Source organism: Myotis myotis, unplaced genomic scaffold (genome assembly GCF_014108235.1).
Source record: "Myotis myotis isolate mMyoMyo1 unplaced genomic scaffold, mMyoMyo1.p scaffold_m19_p_5, whole genome shotgun sequence".
In the NCBI taxonomy this organism is placed as follows: domain Eukaryota; kingdom Metazoa; phylum Chordata; class Mammalia; order Chiroptera; family Vespertilionidae; genus Myotis; species Myotis myotis.
Genome location: NW_023416357.1, coordinates 80,975,538 through 80,999,715, shown reverse-complemented (window position 1 = coordinate 80,999,715; position 24,178 = coordinate 80,975,538). Strand labels below are relative to the sequence as shown.

At 47.3% G+C, this 24,178-nt stretch overlaps 1 protein-coding gene across 1 annotated transcript; it reads right to left on the bottom strand.

Annotated features, from left to right (window-relative positions):
• Positions 1 to 5,668: 5,668 nt before the first annotated feature.
• MUC17 (mucin 17, cell surface associated) lies at positions 5,669 to 15,552 on the bottom strand. The gene is made up of 8 exons (XM_036309311.1): positions 15,494 to 15,552; positions 12,949 to 13,100; positions 12,411 to 12,479; positions 12,162 to 12,324; positions 10,983 to 11,144; positions 10,734 to 10,831; positions 7,035 to 7,114; positions 5,669 to 5,710 (listed from the first exon to the last, which is right to left on the bottom strand). The coding sequence occupies exons 1-8, from the start codon at positions 15,550 to 15,552 to the stop codon at positions 5,669 to 5,671; spliced, it is 825 nt and encodes a 274-aa protein (XP_036165204.1).
• Positions 15,553 to 24,178: the final 8,626 nt, after the last annotated feature.

The following is a 24,178-nucleotide window of genomic DNA, read 5'->3' as shown; positions in this document are numbered from 1 at the left end:
CAGATCTGTACCCTTTCAGGGCACACTGGACTGAAGTGCCCAGGGTGGGAAGCTATGCATTAATGCATGCGCATGCTTGGCACCAGGGCTGGCATTTACCAAGGGCTCACACATGGTTGGACTGTGACTGTAATCTGGACAGTTTGGAAGTCTGGAGAAGCCACCTGGCAGGGGCCCATCAATGGCCTGTAACAACTGTGAAGAACAAAACCACTCAGTCCTCACCAGGCATAAGGGGCCCTCTTTTCCCAAAGATTCAACATGTTCGTCCTATGGGAATGGGGGTGGAAAGAGCAGAAACAGCCATTCTATCCCCCAAGCCAGACCTCCAGGGGTTCCTGCAGTTGCTCTACAAGAACCCTGTGACCTGCCACCAAGATCAACACCAGTGAGCTCTGCTCATGGCTGCCACACATAGAAGAGGCTGTCTGAGGGTCCTGAGACGGGGCTGCTGATGGCTGATCTTGAGTTTTTAACCTGGCCAGCACCCAGATCTGTCTGCCATCTTTCCCCCTCACTCCTGACTTCTCCCTCGCCCATGCCTGTGCACCCCTGCCCGGCCCCCGCCCCCCTCCCGCCAACTGCAGACTTTAATCTGTTTGCTCTGACCTACCCTGACTCTCACTGTATGAGACTTGTTTTCTCTGAGTCTGCTGCTCTCTTCACTTCTTGGGGCCCCAATTGTTCTTGACCTTAGCCAATCCCAGTCCCTGAAGCTCCACCTTGATGCTGGCTGACCTGTCCTCCCACCCCCACTGCCTCCTGACCTTGGCTCTCTCCAGGAGGCACTGAGCTAATCAGGCTGATTATCGCCCAGGTCCAAATCCATTTTCCTTAGTTACAACACACAGTAAATTTCCTTAGCCGCCTGGCTCCCTGTGAGCCCTGCCTCTTGTCAGGCAGCCTGCCTTAGGAAGTCAGCATCCTGCATCCTCCCCCCTCTTGCCCCCCCTCCACCCGCCTGCTGTATCATCACAGATGAATCAAGTCTGCCTGACCCCAGGGGTGTCATCTAAACACCATCTCCAAAGTCACATCACCCTCAGCAACAAAACACAATTGTCACATCTTCCCAGATCTAATAAAATCTCTGGGGTTCTGATTGCCAAGACCCTTACTGTTTTGCAAAAGAATATGCTCTGATCAGTGTGTTTGAGGGCTGAGTTTTAGAGGATGCTTTGAAAACCATTTCCCTCTTCTCTACACATTCTGAGGACGAATTAGCAGCATTAGTCTTTGTTCACCATCAGGGGATGGCCCTTGTACTTCCAGCCTCATTTCATACTTGTCCCATCCCCAGGGTCTTTGGGTGACTGAAAGTGACATGAAAAGACCCAGGGAAGAAAAAGAAGGAAGACCAGGATGCTGTATTTATTCCCAAACCCAGGCCCCCCTGGGATGGAGAAAAAAAGCGATGCTGACCATTTCTTCTGTCTTGATCTCTTCTAGAGAGAGTGAGGCTTGGCTGTGGGAGGAAGGGAGAAAAGAGGAAACCAGAATATGTAAGTGTCCTGGGCATGCAGGGCTTGTGCTAGATTCTACGGCCTGGAACCCGGTGCTTTCCAAAGGATCGGAGATAAGCGTGTGTGAAACAATTAGAGAACAAGTAAGAATGCAATTCTGTTATGTTGACACAAGCCAAAAAGGCCACAGACGGGTGAGATGAATGTGACAGGAGATGCTTTAAAAAACATTGTGGAGATGAATCTTGATTCAATTAAATGTAACAACCATGAATAGCATCTTCTATGCACAAGGCACTGTGTTAGGTGCTATGGGGGTACAGAGGGGAACAAAGCCCCATGTGTACCAGGTGGGGGGATAGTTATGTAGGGAATATTATCAATGTGATATAAAAAGATATGTAACAATGTTAGGAAGTAGTCTGGCCTGAATGTTTGTGTCCCTGCCCCCAAAGCCCTAATTCCCAATGTGATGGCATTTGAAGAGGGGGCCTTTGGGAGTTAGATGAGGTCATGAAGGTGGGGCCCCGGTGTGATGGAATTAGTGCCTTTATAAAAATAGACACCAAAGAGCCCCCCCCCCCCCCCCCAAAGCAGTCATGAGATCACAAGGTGAGAATGAGGCCATCCGCAAGTGCAGAAGAAAGCCTTTACCAGGACACAATCTTGCTGGCAGCCTAATCTTGGACTTCCAGCCTCCAAAACGGCAAGGAAATTAATACTTGTTTAAACCACCCAGGATATGATATTTTGTTATGGCTGCCTGAGCTAAGACAGGGAGACGTAGATGAGACAGATGAATTGTGAAGAGTTGTATCAGAGAGGCTTTCCTGGAGGAAGTGGGATTATAGCTGCAGGATGAATCAGGTTCGAGAGAGGAAGGGGTGGGAAGGGCATTTCAGGCGGAAGAAGCAGCTGAGGGGAGGGGGTGGCATTTCAGCAGAGCTTGCGGTGGAGAGATGAGGAGAGATGGAGCCACGAGGGAAGTGGGCCCCGATCCCAAGGACCTTGAAAACCACTCTGAGGAGTGTAGCTTTTGCTTTAGAAAGAGCAAGTGAGCCCTGGCCCGTGCGCCTCAGTTGGCTGAGTGTCACCCCATGCATAGAAAGGTTGCTGGTTTGATTCTTGGTCAGGGCACATACCCAGGTTGGGGGCTTGATCCTGGGTGGAGGTGTAATTTTTCTCTTTTCCATCAATGTCTTCTCTCTCTCTCTCTCTCTCTCTCTCTCTCTCTCTCTCTCTCTCTCCCCCTCCCCCCAATAAAAACTTTTTTAAAGAGCAGGTGAACAGCATAGTTGGGAAAGAGCCAGGGGCTTTGGCAGGAAGGAGTGATTATCAGGAGGGCAGGCCACAGGAATAACTGTGAGCAGACAAGGCGATCTGCTGGGCCAGAGGGGAGGCCCTGAACAGACCCATGGTCCAGGCAGGGGCAGCGCCAAAGGGGAAGCCGTGCACCTGGAGCTGTGTGGCTGGGGGTGACGTAGGAGCCAGAGGTGAGCCTGGAGGGGTGGTTCTCAAACTCCTATTTGCTTTTAAGCCCCGGCCAGAGCCCCCTCTCCGTGTCTTAGTGTCTCCGCTTCTAACCTCCTTTTGTGCGTCTCTGTGCATTTAGATTTCCCTGCTTCTACAAAGTGGAGGGGCCTTCCTGTCATCTTGCCCCCATATTTTAAGGTTGGAAGAGGAGAGGAAGGAGAGACTTAAAAGAGAAAGGCTATGGAAAGAGAGAATTGTGAGGGGAAAAGTTGATGTAACAATAACTGTTTTCTTTCTTTCTAGAACTTTCTCTGAGTCAGGTTTTGTTCCAAAGACTTTACATGTACTAACCCAGTTAATCCCAAGAGCAGCCCCACAGGGAGGGCACATACCTGATGGTCAGGAACACAGACATGACTGGTTTATTATCTCAGCTTTACGATCCACCGACTGCATGATCTTGGGCAAGTTCCTGGATGTCTCTTTGCCTCAGTTCCCTTACCTGTGTGATGGGGATGATGAAAGTTCCCACTCCGCAGGGTTGTAAGGAATATGTGAGTTAAAATATACAACACTTAGGACGGTGCTGGGCACAAGGTGAGCGGTCACTCAGTTTTTCCAGCTGAGAGAACTGAGGTCCAGAGAGAAGGTACTTTCCCAAGCTCACCCAGGTGGCTGGACAGCTCACCCAATGTTGGACCTGGGCCAGCTATGAATCTAGTCTTCCTCTCCATGAGCAGATGTGAGCAGAGAGCAGGATGGAACCGAGGCGGGTAATACGGTTTCAGGCTGGATGTGGGGTCAGTAGACCTTTTAAATCCCCCCTCGCATGGCTACTGATACCCGGGCCTGTGGGAGGTGGCTCTGACAGGAAAGACACCTGATTCAGCCCATGCTATAGACTAAATGTGTGTTTCCACCACAAAATCGTATATGGAAGCCTAATTCTCAGTGTGATGGTGTTAGGAGGCGGGGCCTTTTGGGAGGTGATTAGGTCATGCGGGCGGAGCCCTCGGGAATGGGATTAGCGCCCTTATAGAAAATGCCCACGAGAGCTCTCTCGCCCTTTCCACCATGTGTGTTTACAGAGAAAGGACAGTTGTCTGTGAACCAGGAAGCAGGTGCTCACCAGATGCCAAATCTGTTCATACTATGATCTTAGACTTTTCAGCTTTCAGAACTGTGAGAAACAAATGTCTGCTGTGTCTAAGCCAGCCTGTCGATGGTGTTCTATAACAGAAGACTGAACCGACTAAGACAACCCAGTTCTAGGGGCTGGGGAATTTTATGGCAAATATGGGAATGAACCAAGTGAAGCCTAAAGACGAATGAGGGAGGTCGGGAGGGAATGGCAGGGAGCTGCCGAACGGTACCTGCAGGTGCTCTAAGTGTCCACGAGGGGGCAGCAGAGCATAGGCTCTTTCTTAGGTTACGGTTAAGTGGTCTGTGGAAGAGACCTCCCAGCACAAAATGAATCCTGGGCTGCGCGGCAGGAATAGTACCAAAGCATTCTAAAAATGTTACAAATCGCAGTGACGAGGGGGATTTTAACAACAACCTAGTCCTTATTTAGCACAAGGCAAGACTAAGTCCCAACTGTCAAATCCGATTTCCCCAAATTTAACCAAGGCAGCTAATGAGAAAGCAGGAAATAGAACCCGAGGCTCCATCTCTTCAGATCTGTGGAAAGAGTCCATTTCCAGAGGAACTTGGTTCTCTCTCAGTAGGAAGTGGGTCCCACTGTCATGTGAGTGAGTGAGTGAGTGTGCGTGGGATCTTCTTGGCATCCTCGGTCAGCCAGTGATGCCAGGGAAGGTCAGAGATGGTACTCTTCTTGGCTGCAAATTTCCCTTTTGTCATCTTGAGGCCAAACTCATCCGAACCTACATCCTGGAGGAGAGACGGGGAGGAGGAGAGAGCCTGGCAAGTGAGAAACAGGAGCTTGTATAAGGTGTTGACTGGAAATGGTATGAGAACCATGAAACATTTCATAAAATTGCTTGTGTTGTTTTTAGTTATGTAAAATATATGATTATATTGACTAACAAAAAACCCCAGGCTCTGTAAACAAAAAGAACTTTAAAAATAATTATAATCTTATATACTAAAAATGCTATACATTAAAAAAACATGTTTTTCATGAAGAGGTGATTCAATACATTTTACAAGATATTTTTTGTAACGGAGAGGCAAGCCAGGGTTTGAAGGATCACCACTGTAAACCGGTTGGTGAGAATGCTGTCCTTGGTGCTGAAGCTGGGCTTAGAGGACGAAGAACCTTCCCAGACACAGCAGAAGGAACTCGTTTGAGGTCATGACAAGCCCATTGGGGGTTCCACGGTGTTTCTATTTGATTCTCAGAACTGTGGTCTTTCTTCTCTTCTTCTTTATTTCTTTTATTTTTAAAAAATATATATTTTTAATGATTTAAAAGAGGAAGGGAGAGAGAGAAACATCAATGATGAGAGAGAATCACTGGTCAGGTGCCTCCTGCACGTCCCAAACTGGAGATGGAGCCCGCAACTCGGGCATGTGCCCTGATTGGGAATCAAACCACGATCTCCTGGTTCATAGGTCAATGTTCAACCACTGAGCCATGCTGGTTGAGCCTTCCTTATTTCTTATCATGTTCTCGTGGAATGCTCTTAATGGAGAAATGTTCCATGAAACTTAGCTGAATGGAGATCTCCTCATTTCCAGACCCCACAGCTCCATGTGAAATTTCTTTTGCCTTAAAATGATTCCATCATCACCTCAGGCCTCCGAATTTTTATCTGGAAAGAGAGTGAGAACCAGGTGAAGGTTGGGCCCATGAGAAACCTGGAATTTGGGAGCATGAGAGTCTTGGGAAAAGGGAAGCATTCAATTTAGAACTTATTCTATTCATTGGAGCCTAGTCCAAGCCAACAGTTTCCCTCCACTCTCCCTTACCCCCAAATTAGGTCAGTTTGTAAGTGTCCTAGCTAGGAGTTCACCTCTCCCACAAGGTTGTCTCTAGGGAAGAGAACCAGTGCCTGAAGCCAATCGCACTTCCTCTGAGGTGAGAATATTTTGAGGGTATTCCTTCTGCCCTCGAATATCCACCCAGTTAAAATAAAAGTGGCAATCGAGAAGTTGTCATCCCTTACCTAAGTGACCTGTCTTGGCTTCAATCATAGTGAGACAACCTGACATTATGTACCCCTGGAGGTGATGCATTGCCATTATCTATGATGTATGCTTAACAAAAATGGTTAAGGTGAGTGTAATCAAGCCTGTTGACCAAATTGCCAGTTTATAGGAAATACAGAGGATGGAAGGACATGTTAAATTACATCATAAGGAAATAATTAAACAAATCCAGAATGTGGAGCATTCCTTAAGACAACCATCTTGGACTCTTACAAAAACCAATACAGGGGGTTGGCAAAAGTAGGTTTACGTTTGTGAGTATGAAACATACAGAGTTTATTCTTACATTATTATTTATTAATAATTGTATTATTTTCCATACTAACAACTATAAACCTAGTTTTGCCCACCTTGTATATTTAAAAAAAGGTAGGAGCCAGTAGTTGGTTAAAAGACCGAAGAGACACAACAGAAGTCAGTGAGTGAAATTTGTGGTATTCACATTTGAAAAAAAACTGGTTATAAGAGATGTTCTTGGGATAATTGGAAAAATTGATATTGGATGCTATTCTAGAATATTATCCAGTGGTTTCTGAGAGTGTGTACTAATATGCTTAGCAATCAAGTGTCATAATGTTTGCAATTGACTTCCAAATGGTTCAGCATTTATCACACTATTATTTTGACTTTCATGGTGTTTGAAAATTAAAATAACTAAATAATTTGGCCATCAAGGACATAAAAGCGCAGAAGGAAACCTCTGAGCCTGAAGCAGGGTCTTAAAAGGGGGGGCCCCACCTTGCTGCTTAGCTCTCTTCCCCACCTGCTGCCGTTTTCCAGCAGGGTAGGCCTGGATGATCACCTGGACTAACAAATCCTAAACATGACGTTGCTTTCCCGAAGATCCTACCATGGTAGGAGGGGAGATGGGATCTCGGGGGGGGGGGGGGCGTGGGGGGGGGAGCCTCTCATGCAGACCCTTCTTACCTTTGTTTTAGAGTCTATGTGGTCCAGGGAGGGCTGGAAGTTACTGTAGATGGAATCCAGGTTGATGGAGTTATTTGGTTCTAGACAGGGAGAAAGCCCCACGTAAGCACATGGCTGGGAAGACAAGCTCTCATCGCTCCCTTTAGTCCCACCCACTGCCAGATGAGGAGCACGTCCCCACTTCACAGGAACCTGAAAAGTCCTTGCAAACATGAGAAGCTGCATTGATTTTTCGAAAAATGTAAAAAATCACATTTAAATATTCAACAACGAAAAGCCATAAGTGCTTTGCCAGCAGCTTCTCAAGTTCATGAAGTCCAATAAGCTTTGGCCTGGCTTGGGGTGCCGTGTGATAGCTTTAGGATATTGACTGCCCCAATTCATGAACAGTGGCTTTTTATTCGAATAGGTTTTCACCAATGTTTTAAAATAAAGTTTTATCATTTTCCTTGGTCTTAAACATCCTTTGTTAAAGGAGTTCTAGGTGTTGCATTTTTATATGACATTAGAGGCCTAGAGCACGATTAAATCGAACGCGTCCCCTAGGCTAGCCTGCCATCAGGGCCATGTCTGCCCTGGGACCCTCTGCCGACACTGCCAGTGCCCCGGGGTGGGGGAGGGCGGGACCCCATAACAGCTTTTACCTTCTGCCTCAATTCCTCTCCTAGCTCGCGCCCTTCCCCCGAGGGCCACCTCCCCCCCCTTAACCCCCCCTCTGCCCCACCGCTGGCCGCCTGCACCCCTGCCCCCCGCCCCCACCCCCGGCAGAAGCACCTCCGCTGGCCACCTGGGGACCCAAGCTCCTGTCCCTGCCCCTGCCTGCCGGGCACCCTTCCCCTGCGCCCTCTTCCCCGCACGGCCCCGCCCACCCGCCCCTGAGACCCATCAATGCACCTCCTGGTGACTGGTCTTTGGTCATTATGGTGTTACGACCACTGGGTTTTTATTACATAGATTATCTGTTTGTCACTGATGCATAGAAATGCAATTCACTTTATAAAAATTGATCTTATATCTGGCAACTTTGCTAAATTCTGTTAATTTTAGTGATTTAACGTTCTTTTGGGTTTTACGTAAGACAATCACATCAGCAAATGAGAGGTTTATATTTTTCTTTCCAATCGTTAAACACTTTTCTTTTTTTAGTATTCTGTTCAGCACACCCAAGACAATAAGTAATAGAACTGGTGATAGAAGACATCTGTGACTTGCTCCTGATTCAGTATAGGAATTGACGAACTACCACATGTGAACCAAATCCAGCCTGCCACTTATTTTTATATGTCCCACAGCTAAGAATTTTTTAAAAATTTAAGTGGTGAAAAAAATTTTAATGGAACAAAACCACACCCATTCATTCACTTATATATTGTCTATGTCTGTTTTCATGTTACATCAGCAGAGTTGAGTAGCTGTGACAGAGATCGTATAGCCCACAAGCCCCAAATATACCCTTTATAAAAATGTTTGCTGACCTGGCTGGTTTGCTACGTGGTTAGAGCGTCAGCCTGTGGACCCAAGGATTGATGCTTTTATTTTCGGTCAAAGGGAGTGCCTCCATTGCAGGCTGGACCCCTAGCCCCAGTGGGGGTGCATGTGGGAAGCAATGAATCAATGTGTCTCTCTCAATGTGTGTGTCTCTCTCTCTTCCCTCCTCTCTCTTTTCCACTCTCTCTAAAAAAAAATCAATGGAAAACATATCCTTGGGTGAGGACTAAAAAAAAAAAAAAAAAATTTAACCCCTGGGTAAAGTGAATGACTTTTAATGTTTTATCATTGAGAATAATTTTTGTGTGTTTGTGTGGATGCCTTTACCAGAAAATGGAAATTCTATTTCTAATGGGATGACTTTTTCTGATGAGCAGACATATATTAAATTTTTTATTTTGCATCTATTGAGGTGATGAATGTTTCTTCTTATTCTGGTAATGTAGTGAATTTATACATAGATTTTCTAATCTTCAGCTAACTCTGTTTTCTAGAATAAACTCAGGTAGTTTTGTTTTTATACCTGATGGATTTGGTGTGCTAATTTTTTGTTTGGTATCTTTGTATCTATGTGCACAGTGAGTTTGGTCTTTACATTTTGGCCCATGAATTATTTAGAAACTTTAAGGACATTTCCAAAGATATAGGATTTGTGTTTTTGTTTTCCAGAAATATTTTTTGTTATTGATTTCCAACTCACTTGCATTGTAGTCATATACTACAGTCTGATTTAAATAACTTTAAAATAATTATTGAGCTCTAGCCAGTTTTGCTCACTGGCTAGAGCATTGGCCTTCGGACTGAAGTGTCCTGGGTTCGATTCCGGTCAAGGGCACATGCCCCAGTGGCGAGCTCGATCCCCAGTAGGGGGCGTGCAGAAAGCAGTCCATCAATGATTCTCTCTCATCTTGATGCTTCTCTCTCTCTCTCTCTCTCTCTCTCTCCCTCTCCCTCTCCCTCTCCCTCTTCCTCTCCCTTCCTCTTTGAAATCAATGAAAGTATATTTTTTTTAAAAAAAAAGGAAAGGAAAAAAATTATTGAGAATTTTTTCTGGCTTTGTGTGTGGTGATTCTTACAAGTTTTCCATAGACTCATGTAATGAATGTATACTCTCTAGTTGTTGAATGCAGTCTGTCTATAAAAATTATATTAAGGCTGTTATTTATTTTATATGAAACTTATATATTCTTGACTGATTTTTTTGCCTGCTTGATCAATCAATTACTAAGAGAAATTTTTAAAAAAATCTCACCATGTTGGTGAAGTAATCAATTTTTACTTGTAGTTTTGTCAATTTTTGCTTTATATATTTTAAAGCTGTATTAATAGGACTCACAATTTAGACTTGTTATACTTTCTTAACAAACTAAACAATTTCCCAGTAGATATTGATCATTTTTTATCCCTAGTAATTCTTTTTGCCTTAGAGTTTATTTGCCACAATGAAATAGCTATATATAGAACAACAGCTATTTTGGTATTAGTCTCTTCTGTCTTTCTCCATACTCCTGTTTTCATCCTGACTCTGTGCTTGTATTTTATATGTGCCTTTCACCCACAGTGAATAGATTTTTAAGAACCTACTCTTTTAATTGGTGTGTTTAACTCATTTATATTTATTATAGTTATTGAGATGGTTGGATTATTTTCTATCTTATTTTGTGCTATTTGTCATACTCTTTCCCTTTTTTGTTTCCCTTTTCTTGCTTTTTTGTGGTTAGACTAAAATGTTTTCCTCATTCCAATTTTCCCCTTCTTTAGAATTTAAAGGCAATTTTAAGAAATATTCTCATTCCATTTTTCCTTTAAAGACTCAACTTCTAGAATCTAGACATTTAAACATGTACATTTAACCTAACAAAATCTATCATTAATCTCTTTACTGCGCCATAAGCCACATGTCCGTGAGGTTCCCTACTCCTAGGTGCTTATCTGTGCTCACATATGCACAGCTTTGTGTTCCAGAGAAATCTATGACCATCAAATAACCTGAGACGCCCCTCCCCCTGGTCTAATGATGCTGTGCCCATACTTGTGCCCCATCCAGGGCCTTGCAGGAGCCAGTGGTGGAAATAAGGTTGCAGATGAGGAACCAAATGTTTTGGAGATGAAAATGCTTTTACCTTTTGCTCCTTCAAGCCCCTCCCGCATGCCTCAGTTGTGTGTCTCCAAACTTTGAGATATTTTTAGCGCACTGAGAATTTCCAATACCTTCATAGATGTCAAAGCCAATGTTTTGGAAGGTCCCAGGGGCTGGTCCACCATCCTCCTCATGCCAGTTGTACAACTCAGTCACTTTGGCCTTTTGTCTGTTGATAGAAACACCAGGAGATCCCATTTTGAGTAGAGAATGGGGAGGACTGGTTCTGTCCACCTCAAGGATAAAATGATTAAAGGCAGGGGGATCAGAAAAGGAGGAGGAGCTGCAGGCAAACAGAAGAGGCAGCGGCAGCGGCTTACCTTTTCACTTCTCTCTTGGAGCGGAACACGAACACCAGGAGGATGACGAGGGCCACCAGCACCACTGCGCCCGCTGCCCCCACGAGCCCGTACACCAGGCTCTTCTTGGTGCTAACCTCACAGGTTTCCCCACTGTACCAGTCAGTGTTTGTGTTCAGGCAGCTGAGATGGAGAAAAGGTGCAGGTGGGAAGAGGGAGTCATTCAGAGTCAGGGCCAACCAATGCCTGCAGTCCCCCAGCCTCAAAACTGGCCTTGACCCCGTGGGTGCTTAATGAGAAGGTGAAGAAGAGACTTTGGGGATGCAGAGCAAGGCGGCCTGAGGGGATGAATGGAGGCAAAGTCCAGCTTGGGGGGGGGGGGGGCTTAAATAGTCCTAATACCCAGCTCTAGGCCTTCAGGTTTTGCAACCCAAGACCTAAAACAGTTGGCCCAACTCGGGCTTCCCCGGGCTACACCCAGGAACTTGAGGACCCAACAGAGACCCTTTCACCAACACATTAATCAGCTTTGTTTTCGGCCTCCCCCTCTACGGGGAAGGACAATCCCCCAGGCCAGATCCAGAACACCTCTGAAGCAACTCCTCTTCCCCGAAGGCGCCCTTTCTACGCTCTGTTCCTCTCCTCCCTGCGATAACCTGTAAACTCCTCTGCCAGGAGGCTTTCCCAGAATAGCTACTCAGGCCTTTGCATCTGTGTGACTCCTTCCCCCATACCTGGTGCTCCAGCTGCTCTCTCTGGTTTAGTTTCAGTAGGCAACGTCTTTCTTTTCGTTCCTCCTCCCTTGATTTTTACAGGCTTTCCACCCTTCCCATGTAGGTGGGACTTCTATCTCCATTTCACCAGCAGGGGATGTTGAACTCTCCCTGGAAGCAAGGCCCTGTCCTCCCATCTGACTGGGAGCTTCCCCAGGTTGGGGCCTTCCTTCTGCTTCCTCAGAGCTGGACACTGTCCTCAGCCTCACTACACACATTCCCAGGGAACTGAACCGCTCCCAGCCCATTCTGGACCTGGCCTTGAGGCTCTGTCCATGAAAGTCCTTTGTGGTTGGCTGCATTTAGGAAAGTCCAGGACTCACCCCATGACCTTGGCCTCCAGGTCAAACTGAGGAGTGAGGGAGGGGTGGGAGTGGGGGGTGGGGGGGAGAGGAGCAGGCCTGAGGTGAGGCAGTGGCACACTCACTAGCACTTCGGGCCACTGCGCTCCAGCTTGCATGTCCCGAAGTGGCAGTCCATGGAGGCTTTGAAACCAGGCATGCAGCGGTTGATGCAGTTTGGTTGCAGGTCCTTGTACTCCACAAAGAAGTATTTAGCCAAGTCTTTCCCAGCCCTTTCCCGGCAGACCTCTGAGGAGGCATGGAGACACATGATCAAGAGTCTGGGAGTGCTGCCTGCCTCCCCCCGCCCTCCCCAAAGCCCCTGGGCCACCTACCTTCAGGGTTGTATTGGGTTATCGAAACGTTTTTCACCTCTGTGGCAGTTGTATTGAAGCACAGCTGGGCTGTGAAGGAGACACAAAGTCCCTGATGAGCTTGTTTAGAGGCGGCTCAGGTGTGTGTGGGGGAGGGCATGGGGCTGTGATGGGGGAGGTGGAAATCAGTTCTGCAAAGAGGGAATAGTAGCCTCACATCCAACTCTCCAGAACCATGATTCTCCAAGTGTCTTTCTTCTCCCATTCCACCCTTGGCCAACATCCCCAAAAATGCTCATTGCATTAAGAAACATCTACATTGGGTAATAAGTTAGGCTCCTCCTCGTTTTCCACCTGCACACCTGCTTCTGCATATCTCCTTTCAGAGCCCCTCTTGGCATCTGCCAGTCCAAGTGACAAGCTTTGGGACTGATTCCTGTTCTATGAGTGTTCTCCTGCTTCCCTCATCTGCCTCTTTCCCCTCCCCCAACCCAGGCATCTCAAAGCTTAAAGATTCTTTGAAGGCCTCATGCCCCTCCCCAGAAGCCTAGGAATTTACTTGTGCAGGTATTATTCCTCATTATTTGCTGCTGAGTTACATTCATAATTTTTTTCTCTATCTCTTGGGTGAACTTCTTAAACTCTTCCTTGTATTCCGGGCTGAACTTGGCCTGCAGGATGATGTCATGCTGCACCACCACGCTGCCAGGACTGAGGAGAGAGAGAAAGATATCCTTGGTCATCCCCCCTGGGTGTTAATGGGTGCTCATCTCTCCAACCCCTTCCCCAGGCGAGCTTTGCCCTCTCTGCCTCCATGGGAAGGCAGAGCTGGGAGAGGACGGTTGAAAATGAAGACCCAATGTCTACTGGGTGAAGGCTCCATTCCAGGCACTGTGCTAGGTGTGTCGCTCTAGGACCCATATCACCTGTGCCTAAGAGGGCTGTCTACAAAGGTGGACGCCTCGGGGAGAGCTCAGGGATGAAGATGGACAGATGAAGATGGCACCATGGAAGAGATCATCCTTAAGGTGTACTTAAGCAGGAGACTGGGCAGCTGCTGGCAAGGTATCCATAAGGGGTCATCAGCCACAGAGGAGGAGGCTGCACCAAAGACTCCTACGGGATGTATTAATTTCTAGGTGGTAGGCTGGCTGCAGGAGGTCTGTGAGCCTCTTAAGACTGTATGTAAAAATTTCAAGGTGCATGTGTCCATTTTTTCTACTCCCACAAATATTTGTCAATTCTAAAAGGAGTCCCTGATACCTAAAAGGTTAAAATCCTAGTCAAAAGTCTCTTCCTACTTCCTGTTCAAGATTTAGAAGAAGCCAGCATCCCAGACATGCTCATAGCTTCTTTTTGCTTCCTTTCCTTTTCCATAGCTCCCAGTGCCCCACTCTCTGAGCAAGAATCACTTTCCTGTTGTGTGCTTTCCCATGGCCCTCATAGCCCTCCTCTGTCTAAGGAGGTGGGATACACGAAACCTGTGATGCCTTTAGGCAGGACCATAAAGGCACGGGCTCAGTGCCTGGTCCACAGAGCCCATCCTCCCTCTCTTGCCTGAGAGACTGAGGAACAGGTGAAGTACATGGATGACGATGGGCACTACAGAGCCCCCACCGCCACCCCCATCCCAGGAGCAAAAGAGGGAGCCCTACAGGGTCAATGTATGCAGTCCTGGGGAGTTTTAGGGGCAGAAGGAAAACAGTGCTATTATCTTCCAGGGTGACTGAGCGGCTGAAGAGCAGACATGCCCTACCCTGAGGTTGGCCCTGGCACCTGCTGCACATGCAACCTGGAGGGGGGCTTGGGAACCCCCTGGTCCTACCTGGGAGAGCCTCTCTTGTGTGAGAGAAAAGGTTTCATGTCAGACAGGATTGAGGGAGGAAGAATAATGAAGGCTGGTAAACACAGTCTTTTTCTGTGCTTTTTGTACAATTTTTTTTTTTTGGTTATAAGTTCCCTTTGAAAATTATCAATGGTAACTCTGTAAACCATGAGAAAGGCTATTTCCCTTGTGTCCCAAACGATTTCATAAAATTGGCGTCCATCACAGTGTAATAATTCTGTGTGTGCGGCGTGAAATCCTATCCTAGGTGAGTGGAAGGGAAGACAGGACAACTGTGGACTTGGATGCCTTTTTTCCTGGGTGTTTCCCTTTACAAGCGAAGTTATTTGGCTTCATCAATCAAGACTGATGGGGTGTCCATCACACAAGTTGTAGCCTCAGGCGTTCTGGTGTCTTGGTGTCTTGGCACTACCACTCTGCAAACGATCCCTCAAGCAACTCACTGCATCTCTCTAAGCCTCAGTTTCTCATGTGCACAATGGGAACAGCCTAACTGACCTCATTCACAGGGTGGTTATGAGCTTTCAATTGGAAAATGTATGTGAAACTCTAATTATTAAAGGGTTTTATGGGCTGAATTGTGTTTCCCCCAAATCTATAATCCCCTACTACCTCACAATGTGTCTATATTTGGGGATAGAGCCTTTACAGAAATGATTAAGTTAAAATAAGGTTGATAGGGTAGGCCCTAACTCAATATGACCAGTGTCCTTAAAGGAGGGGGAATTTCCCCTTGTCAGTGTGGCTCAGTTGGTTGAGCATCATCCATGCACCAAGAAGTTGCATGTTTGATTTCCGGGTCCGGGCACATGCCCGGGTTGCAGACTTGATCCCCAATGTGGGGCATGTAGGAGGAGGCAACCAATCGTTTGTTTTTCTCTCGATTGCCTTTCCCCCCCCCCTCTAAAATCAATAAAGACATTTTTTTAAAAAAGAGGAAATTTGGTTACACAAAGAGACACCAGGGACCTACATGAACAGAGGAAAGATCATGTGAGGATACAGCAAGAAAGCAACTGTCTGCAATACAAGGAGAGAGGCCTCAGAAGAAACCAAACCTGCTGACACCTTGATCTTGGACTTCCGGCCTCCAGAACCATAAGAATTAAATATCTGTTGTTTAAGCCACCCAGTGTGGGATATTGTGTTACGACAGCCCTAGCAGACTAATATTGAGGGCATAGTTACAATTGTCTTTATAATTATGAGTATAGCTTCCAGTCCATAGACTTTCTTCCTAGGAACTCCAGATACTTACCTCAATTCTGTGATGTTAACTCCTGCATATGCAGGGATTCCGGAATAAACTTTGTCCATCTGAAAGACAAGGAGGCCACTGTGTTATCCCAGGGGCCCTCCCTGGGGGTCTTCTAAGCCTTTCTGTGGAACAGTGGTTCTCAGCCTTCTGGCCTTTTAAATACAATTCCTCATGTTGTGACCCAACCATAAAATTATTTTCGTTGCTACGTCATAACTGTAATGTTGCTACTGTTACGAATTGTAATGTAAATCTCTGATATGCAGGATGGTCTTAGGCGACCCCTGTGAAAGGGTCATCCGACCACCAAAGGGGTCTTGACCCACAGGTTGAGAACCGCTGCTGTAGAATCTCAGGAGGGCAGAGGAAGGACATGCAGCATCTCCCAGCCCCCATCCCCAGCTGACAGAGGCGCACTGCCCAGACAAAGTGGTCTCTTCCCAGAGACCAGCCCAACCCCTGGGCTCCTGGTGGACTCTTGCTTCCTCTTTCTCCTCCCTCCCTGGCAAGCCCTGAGGAAATGGTGAGCTGAGAAACTCACACACCTGTAGCATGGCCTTCATCTACTTTCTTTTTTTTTTTTTTTTAAATATATTTTATTGATTTTTTACAGAGAGGAAGGGAGAGAGATAGAGAGTTAGAAACATCGATGAGAGAGAAACATTGATCAGCTGCCTCCTGCACATCTCCTACTGGGGATGTGCCCACAACCCAGGTACATGCCCTTGACCGGAATCAAACCTGGGACCCTTCAGTCCGCAGGCCGATGCTCTATCCACTGAGCCAAACCGGTTTTGGCCATCTACTTTCTTAACACTTAGAGATTCCTCCCTGGGGAGATCTGAGTAGCAATGGGGACTTGCTCTCCCAGGCCCACCTCTTGGGTGAATGTCTTCTCGAAATCCAGGAACGCTGTAGAAGACCGGTTATTTAGCTCTTCGGTGAATTCCTTATTGGTCACTGTCACAGACAGTTCAACCTGGGCAGAGACATCCTCCGGAGGCTCTGAGGGGGTCAGACAACAGCATCACTTATTGAGGGCAGCACCCACTGAATTCCCTACCAAGGAGACTCATACCTCTAGGGTGGAAGAGTAGCTTGGGCCCCCACCCTCAATCCCCACTCAGTTATCACCAGAGTATCCCTGGAGAGAGGGGCTTCACTGTAAACTTCATGGCTTTTGAATGGAGTCCAGGGGATGTTGGGTCTTATATTCTATTAGAGGCCCGATGCACGAAATTTGTGCAAGGGGCTCGGCCCTTGCAGACCTTCGCAGCCCTGGCTTCTTCCGGAAGGTCGCCTGGATGGTCATTCTGCTGTTCAGTCTAATTAGCACATCAGCTCTTTATTATATAGGACTAGAGGTCCAGTGCATGAAATTTGTACACGGGTAGCGTCCTTAGGCCTGGCTGGCGATCAGGGCCAATCAGGGCCTTCCTTCCCCTGGCTGCCCGCTGCTGGCCAGGGCCTTCCTTCATTCCATGCTGCCCCCTGATGGTCAGCACATGTCATAGCGAGCAGTCAAACTCCTGGTGGGTCAAACTCCCGAGGGGACAATTTTCATATTAGCCTTTTATTATAAAGGATTAGAGAATTCTATACACTTCTTGCATTCTGCCCCATCATATACTCACTTATTTTAGGTATATCCTTTGGTAAAATTCTGTACCAAATTTTTATTTTGTTCCAAATGATACCTTCTTTATCTATTTATTTATTAAATATTTTTACTTTCTTACCACTGGATAAAATGGTTGCCCCAGAAAGAGGCTATATTCCTGGCCAAGGAGGAACAGGAATGGGTGCCCAGCATGAACGTGGGGCCCAGGGTTTGGGAAGAAAGGGCCCCGCAGTTTTACTCACTTATATCACTTATATCAATGCTTGTGATCACATCCTCACACCTCGGCCCCTGATAGAGGCTGGTGCACACACACTTGGTCCCATCCCAGCGGCCTCCGTTCTGGCAGATCGGGGTCTTGTGCTGGCATTGATCTCCTCCAAAGCCAGGGAGGCATTCACAGACCTTTCCGTTCCATGTCCCTCCGTTGTAGCATGGGACTGAAAGGAAAAGGCCCACCGTAACCACACATATTTGCATAGTACTTTATAGCTTTCAACATATTTTCACAGACATGTTCTAATCTGATATTGTCATGAATCCCCAGATGGACAGGACAGTATCATCTCCACTTTACAGATGAGAGAAGTGAGGTGGAGAGAGGCTAAGGTTCCACCTGGAAGCAGAGTTGACCTGGCTGTGGAGTCCTATTTCCAGCATACTTTACTTTAGTCCTAAAAATCAAGGAATGAAAAACCTGGTGTTGCAAGAAATGGGGGCAACACAATCAAGACTGAGGATGAGAAAAAGAGACACAGAGACTGGGAGAACCTAGGGGGACTTGACCAACCTGGAATCCGCCAAGCTTGGGAATAAGCATGGCATTGTCCCTTCAACGCCTGCTTCAGAAGAGCTTGTCCTGGAAGTTTTTGCCACTGTGAGTGTTTATGACTCATTTTTATTTGCTGGAACATGGAGTTTGAGGGAGGAGTGTAGACTTAGTTTAAACACATAGGAAGTGGTTATAGACAATGCTCAAATGTCTATACCAACCAACCTGGAATATCTAAAGCTCTGTTCTCTTTGGCTTTTCTTAAAAAGATCTGTGCCGTCAAAACCGGTTTGGCTCGGTGGATAGAGCATTGGCCTGCGGACTGAAGGGTCCCAGGTTCGATTCCGGTTAAGGGCATGTGTCTTGGTTGCGGGCACATCTCCAGTGGGAGGTGTGCAGGAGGCGGCTGGTCGATGTTTCTCTCTCATCGATGTTTCTAGCTCTCTATCCCTCTCCCTTCCTCTCTGTTAAAAAATCAATAAAATATATTTTTAAAAAAAGATCTGTGCCTATGAAGACCAGTATTTGAGGTATGGTTCCTCTGGGGAGGCACAGGAGGTGTGCAAATACTTTACAAAGGCCTTCCCTACCTCTGCCTCCTGGTCTGCCATCACCAGAGTCAGAGAGCAGGGGCCACACCCATGACAGTCACATCGCACAGTTTATGTTTACAGCCTTTGGTACAAGACATTCTGGAAGAATGGAAGACCTCTCTCTCTCTCTCTCTCTCTCTCTCTCTCTCTCTCTCTCTCTCTCCCTCCCTTCCCCGTGTGTTACTGAAGAATGCTCAGACCTGATTCAAGTGCTTAACCTTAGGCTTCTCCATAGCAGCACAAGCAGCCTCTGGGGTGTGTTCCCAAATGCCCAACAGTCTAAAGAGAAAGCCAGCCTCCGGGGGACAGGGGGACAGGGGGAAGACAGAAGGGGACCACCTGCCATCAGGGAGAGACCAAAATTAGCTTTGGGCTCAGCAGTCATGCATCCACCTGGCATTCGCTATGAAACACCTGTGGGGCTTCCTGGGAACAGAAGGTCCAGATATCCTTTCTGAAGATGCTCAGCTCATCCCCTGAGAACCAGAGTGGATTCACTAAGACAAAGACACATTGGAGAGAGACCAGCGAACAAAGCCACATAATAGAAAGGTCAGGCAAAGCAGAACACAGCAGAGGAAGAATGCACAAAGCCCCGAGAAAATGCAGTAGCCAAAAGCTGAAAAACCACCTTTCATTTTTATCAATTCAAGACAGACTGGGCAGTGCCCTGGACAGACACAGGTCATATGTCTGTGAGCGTATCTATAGTTAATTTAAATCAGTAAAGCTTTCAAGTATTTTAACTGGTATACAGTAAGTCCTCACTTAACATCCTCAATAGGTTCTGTGAAGTGAAATAATATATAATGAAACCAATTTTACCATAATCTGATTGATATAAACTAGAGTTAAGTTACTATGGCATCTCATTATAATAAAACAACATTGAATGAGACAATGTTATTCGAGGGCCTGCTGTACTTTCTTTAATGCATGCCAAATATTCTTCCCTAATCTGATAATAATACTGACAGGTATAACGGTATATTGTATTATAACAGTAGGTATGGAGTGGGGCATTTCTCATTCTAACCAGAGTGAAGAGAGCTGAATGAAATCTTGTGAGTCAGAGAGAAGAGAAGGAGCTATAAGGATGAACATTCAATGACATGGAGGTAGAGTTCAGAGCTGATAAAAGTGAACCTTCTTTTGCGTCTATGGTGATGCTCAGAGGATAAGATAAAACAAAATAAAAGTGAATGGTGGTAGAGAGACAGTGGCCAAAGCCACATGTGAATATTATTGACAACATCCTCCTGCAAAAACAAAACAAAACTTTGCACTTAAGGATGTGCAAAAGCAATGAGAAAAACCTCTCTAAAATAAGTAAAGGTGCAAATGAAAGATACAAAGCTAAGGAAATTATAGCATATAAAATGCAACGGGACAGGCACTTGCAGAGTATAAAAGGGAAGAAACAGGGTGTGTGCACACCTTACTGGGGATTGAAGGTGTCCAGGCAGAGATATAAACTGCGTTGTACAGAAGAGTGGCTCTAGTGAAAGAAGCATCAAGACAAACAGAGAAATAAATGGTCGAGTGATAGGATGCAGAGGTTTTTATTTAGCGGAAAACAAGTAAGAGCATAAGAAGTGAATGAGAAAAGTTTAAGAAGAAAACCACAAAGGGGGTAGATTGAAAAGAAATTTAAGTTTTAAAAAAGTGAATTCAGAAATTACTTACCTGGTATAGCACTAGAGACAGTGGGGACTGTGGTGGAGGTAGCACTCTGAGTGTCAGGTTTTATTCCGGCTGTTGAGGTTGAGAAAGTCGTGGTGGTGACAACCTTAGAGGTTACAGAAGTGGAGGAAGCAGAGGTTGTTGTAGGATTAGAGTGGCTAGAAGTAGACACAGGTGAGGAGGTGCCAGAAACAACTGTTGAAAATGTGCTGCCAGCCAGAGTTGTGGAAGATGAACTAGCCTCTGTAGGTGTTCTCCCAGGAGTGACGCTGTAAGTAGGTACACCAGTTCCTGTTGTAGTTGTAATCTGGGTGTTGGTGTCAGTAGGAGTTGTAGTAGATGTAGGAGTTGTCACCAGGGTGGCACTGGCGATGGAAGTTGTCAAAGATGCACCAGCCTCTGTAGACACTGTCACAGCGGGGGCACTGTCTGTAGAAGATGTTAAAGATGTCCCAGCCTCTGTAGACACTGTCACAGTGGGGACAACATCTGTAGAAGATGTTGAAGATGCAGTGGCCTCTGTAGACACGGTCACAGTGGTGGCACTGTCTGTAGAAGATGTTGCAGATGCCGTGGCCTCTGTAGACACGGTCGCAGTGGGGGCACTGTCTGTAGAAGATGTTGAAGATGCAGTGGCCTCTGTAGACACCGTCACAGTGGTGGCACTGTCTGTAGAAGGTGTTGAAGATGCACCAGACTCTGTAGACACGGTCACAGTGGTGGCACTGTCTGGAGAAGGTGTTGATGATGCACCAGGCTCTGTAGACACGGTCACAGTGGTGGCACTGTCTGGAGAAGGTGTTGATGATGCACCAGGCTCTGTAGTCACGGTCACAGTGGTGGCACTGTCAGGAGAAGGTGTTGATGATGCACCAGACTCTGTAGTCACGGTCACAGTGGTGGCACTGTCTGTAGAAGGTGTTGAAGATGCACCGGACTCTGTAGTCACGGTCACAGTGGTGGCACTGTCAGGAGAAGGTGTTGATGATGCACCAGACTCTGTAGTGACAGTCACAGTGGTGGCACTGTCTGGAAAAGGTGTTGAAGATGCACCAGATTCTGTAGTCACAGTCACAGTGGTGGCACTGTCTGGAGAAGGTGTTGAAGATGCACCAGGCTCTGTAGTCACAGTCACAGTGGTGGCACTGTCTGGAGAAGGTGTTGAAGATGCACCAGATTCTGTAGACACGGTCACAGTGGTAGCACTGTCGGGAGAAGGTGTTGAAGATGCACCAGACTCTGTAGACACGGTCACAGTGGTGGCACTGTCTGGAGAAGGTGTTGATGATGCACCAGGCTCTGTAGACACGGTCACAGTGGTGGCACTGTCTGGAGAAGGTGTTGATGATGCACCAGGCTCTGTAGTCACGGTCACAGTGGTGGCACTGTCAGGAGAAGGTGTTGATGATGCACCAGACTCTGTAGTCACGGTCACAGTGGTGGCACTGTCTGGAGAAGGTGTTGAAGATGCACCGGACTCTGTAGTCACGGTCACAGTGGTGGCACTGTCAGGAGAAGGTGTTGATGATGCACCAGACTCTGTAGTCACAGTCACAGTGGTGGCACTGTCTGGAGAAGGTGTTGAAGATGCACCAGAATCTGTAGACACGGTCACAGTGGTGGCACTGTCAGGAGAAGGTGTTGATGATGCACCAGACTCTGTAGTCACAGTCACAGTGGTGGCACTGTCTGGAGAAGGTGTTGAAGATGCACCAGAATCTGTAGACACGGTCACAGTGGTGGCACTGTCTGGAGAAGGTGTTGAAGATGCACTAGGCTCTGTAGACACAGTCACAGTGGTGGCACTGTCTGGAGAAGGTGTTGAAGATGCACCAGGCTCTGTAGTCACGGTCACAGTGGTGGCACTGTCTGGAGAAGGTGTTGAAGATGCACCAGATTCTGTAGTCACAGTCACAGTGGTGGCACTGTCGGGAGAAGGTGTTGAAGATGCACCAGACTCTGGAGACACGGTCACAGTGGTGGCACTGTCTGTAGAAGGTGTTGAAGATGCACCGGACTCTGTAGTCACGGTCACAGTGGTGGCACTGTCGGGAGAAGGTGTTGATGATGCACCAGATTCTGTAGACACGGTCACAGTGGTGGCACTGTCTGGAGAAGTTGTTGAAGATGCACCAGATTCTGTAGACACGGTCACAGTGGTGGCACTGTCTGGAGAAGGTGTTGAAGATGCACCAGACTCTGTAGACACGGTCACAGTGGTGGCACTGTCTGGAGAAGGTGTTGAAGATGCACCAGGCTCTGTAGACACGGTCACAGTGGTGGCACTGTCTGGAGAAGGTGTTGAAGATGCACCAGGCTCTGTAGTCACGGTCACAGTGGTGGCACTGTCTGGAGAAGGTGTTGAAGATGCACCAGATTCTGTAGTCACAGTCACAGTGGTGGCACTGTCTGGAGAAGGTGTTGAAGATGCACCAGACTCTGTAGACACGGTCACAGTGGTGGCACTGTCTGTAGAAGGTGTTGAAGATGCACCAGACTCTGTAGACACGGTCACAGTGGTGGCACTGTCTGGAGAAGGTGTTGAAGATGCACCAGGCTCTGTAGTCACGGTCACAGTGGTGGCACTGTCTGGAGAAGGTGTTGAAGATGTACCAGATTCTGTAGTCACAGTCACAGTGGTGGCACTGTCTGGAGAAGGTGTTGAAGATGCACCAGATTCTGTAGACATGGGTACAGTGGTGGCACTGTCAGGAGAAGGTGTTGAAGATGCACCAGACTCTGGAGACACGGTCACAGTGGTGGCACTGTCTGGAGAAGGTGTTGAAGATGCACCAGAATCTGTAGACACGGTCACAGTGGTGGCACTGTCTGGAGAAGGTGTTGAAGATGCACTAGGCTCTGTAGACACTGTCACAGTGGTGGCACTGTCTGGAGAAGGTGTTGAAGATGCACCAGACTCTGTAGACACGGTCACAGTGGTGGCACTGTCTGGAGAAGGTGTTGAAGATGCACCGGACTCTGTAGTCACGGTCACAGTGGTGGCACTGTCTGGAGAAGGTGTTGAAGATGCACCGGACTCTGTAATCACGGTTACAGTGGTGGCACTGTCGGGAGAAGGTGTTGATGATGCACCAGACTCTGTAGTCACGGTCACAGTGGTGGCACTGTCTGGAGAAGGTGTTGAAGATGCACCAGGCTCTGTAGACACGGTCACAGTGGTGGCACTGTCTGGAGAAGGTGTTGAAGATGCACCGGACTCTGTAGTCACGGTCACAGTGGTGGCACTGTCTGGAGAAGGTGTTGAAGATGCACCAGGCTCTGTAGACACAGTCACAGTGGTGGCACTGTCTGGAGAAGGTGTTGAAGATGCACCAGGCCCTGTAGACACGGTCACAGTGGTGGCACTGTCTGTAGAAGGTGTTGAAGATGCACCAGACTCTGTAGTCACGGTCACAGTGGTAGCACTGTCTGGAGAAGGTGTTGAAGATGCACCAGATTCTGTAGACATGGTCACAGTGGTGGCACTGTCTGGAGAAGGTGTTGAAGATGCACCAGACTCTGTAGACATGGTCACAGTGGTGGCACTGTCTGGAGAAGGTGTTGAAGATGCACCGGACTCTGTAGTCACGGTCACAGTGGTGGCACTGTCTGGAGAAGGTGTTGAAGATGCACCAGACTCTGTAGTCACGGTCACAGTGGTGGCACTGTCTGGAGAAGGTGTTGAAGATGCACCAGGCTCTGTAGACACAGTCACAGTGGTGGCACTGTCTGGAGAAGGTGTTGAAGATGCACCAGACTCTGTAGTCATGGTCACAGTGGTGGCACTGTCTGGAGAAGGTGTTGAAGATGCACCGGACTCTGTAGTCACGGTCACAGTGGTGGCACTGTCGGGAGAAGGTGTTGATGATGCACCAGACTCTGTAGTCACGGTCACAGTGGTGGCACTGTCTGGAGAAGGTGTTGAAGATGCACCAGGCTCTGTAGACACGGTCACAGTGGTGGCACTGTCTGGAGAAGGTGTTGAAGATGCACTAGGCTCTGTAGACACGGTCACA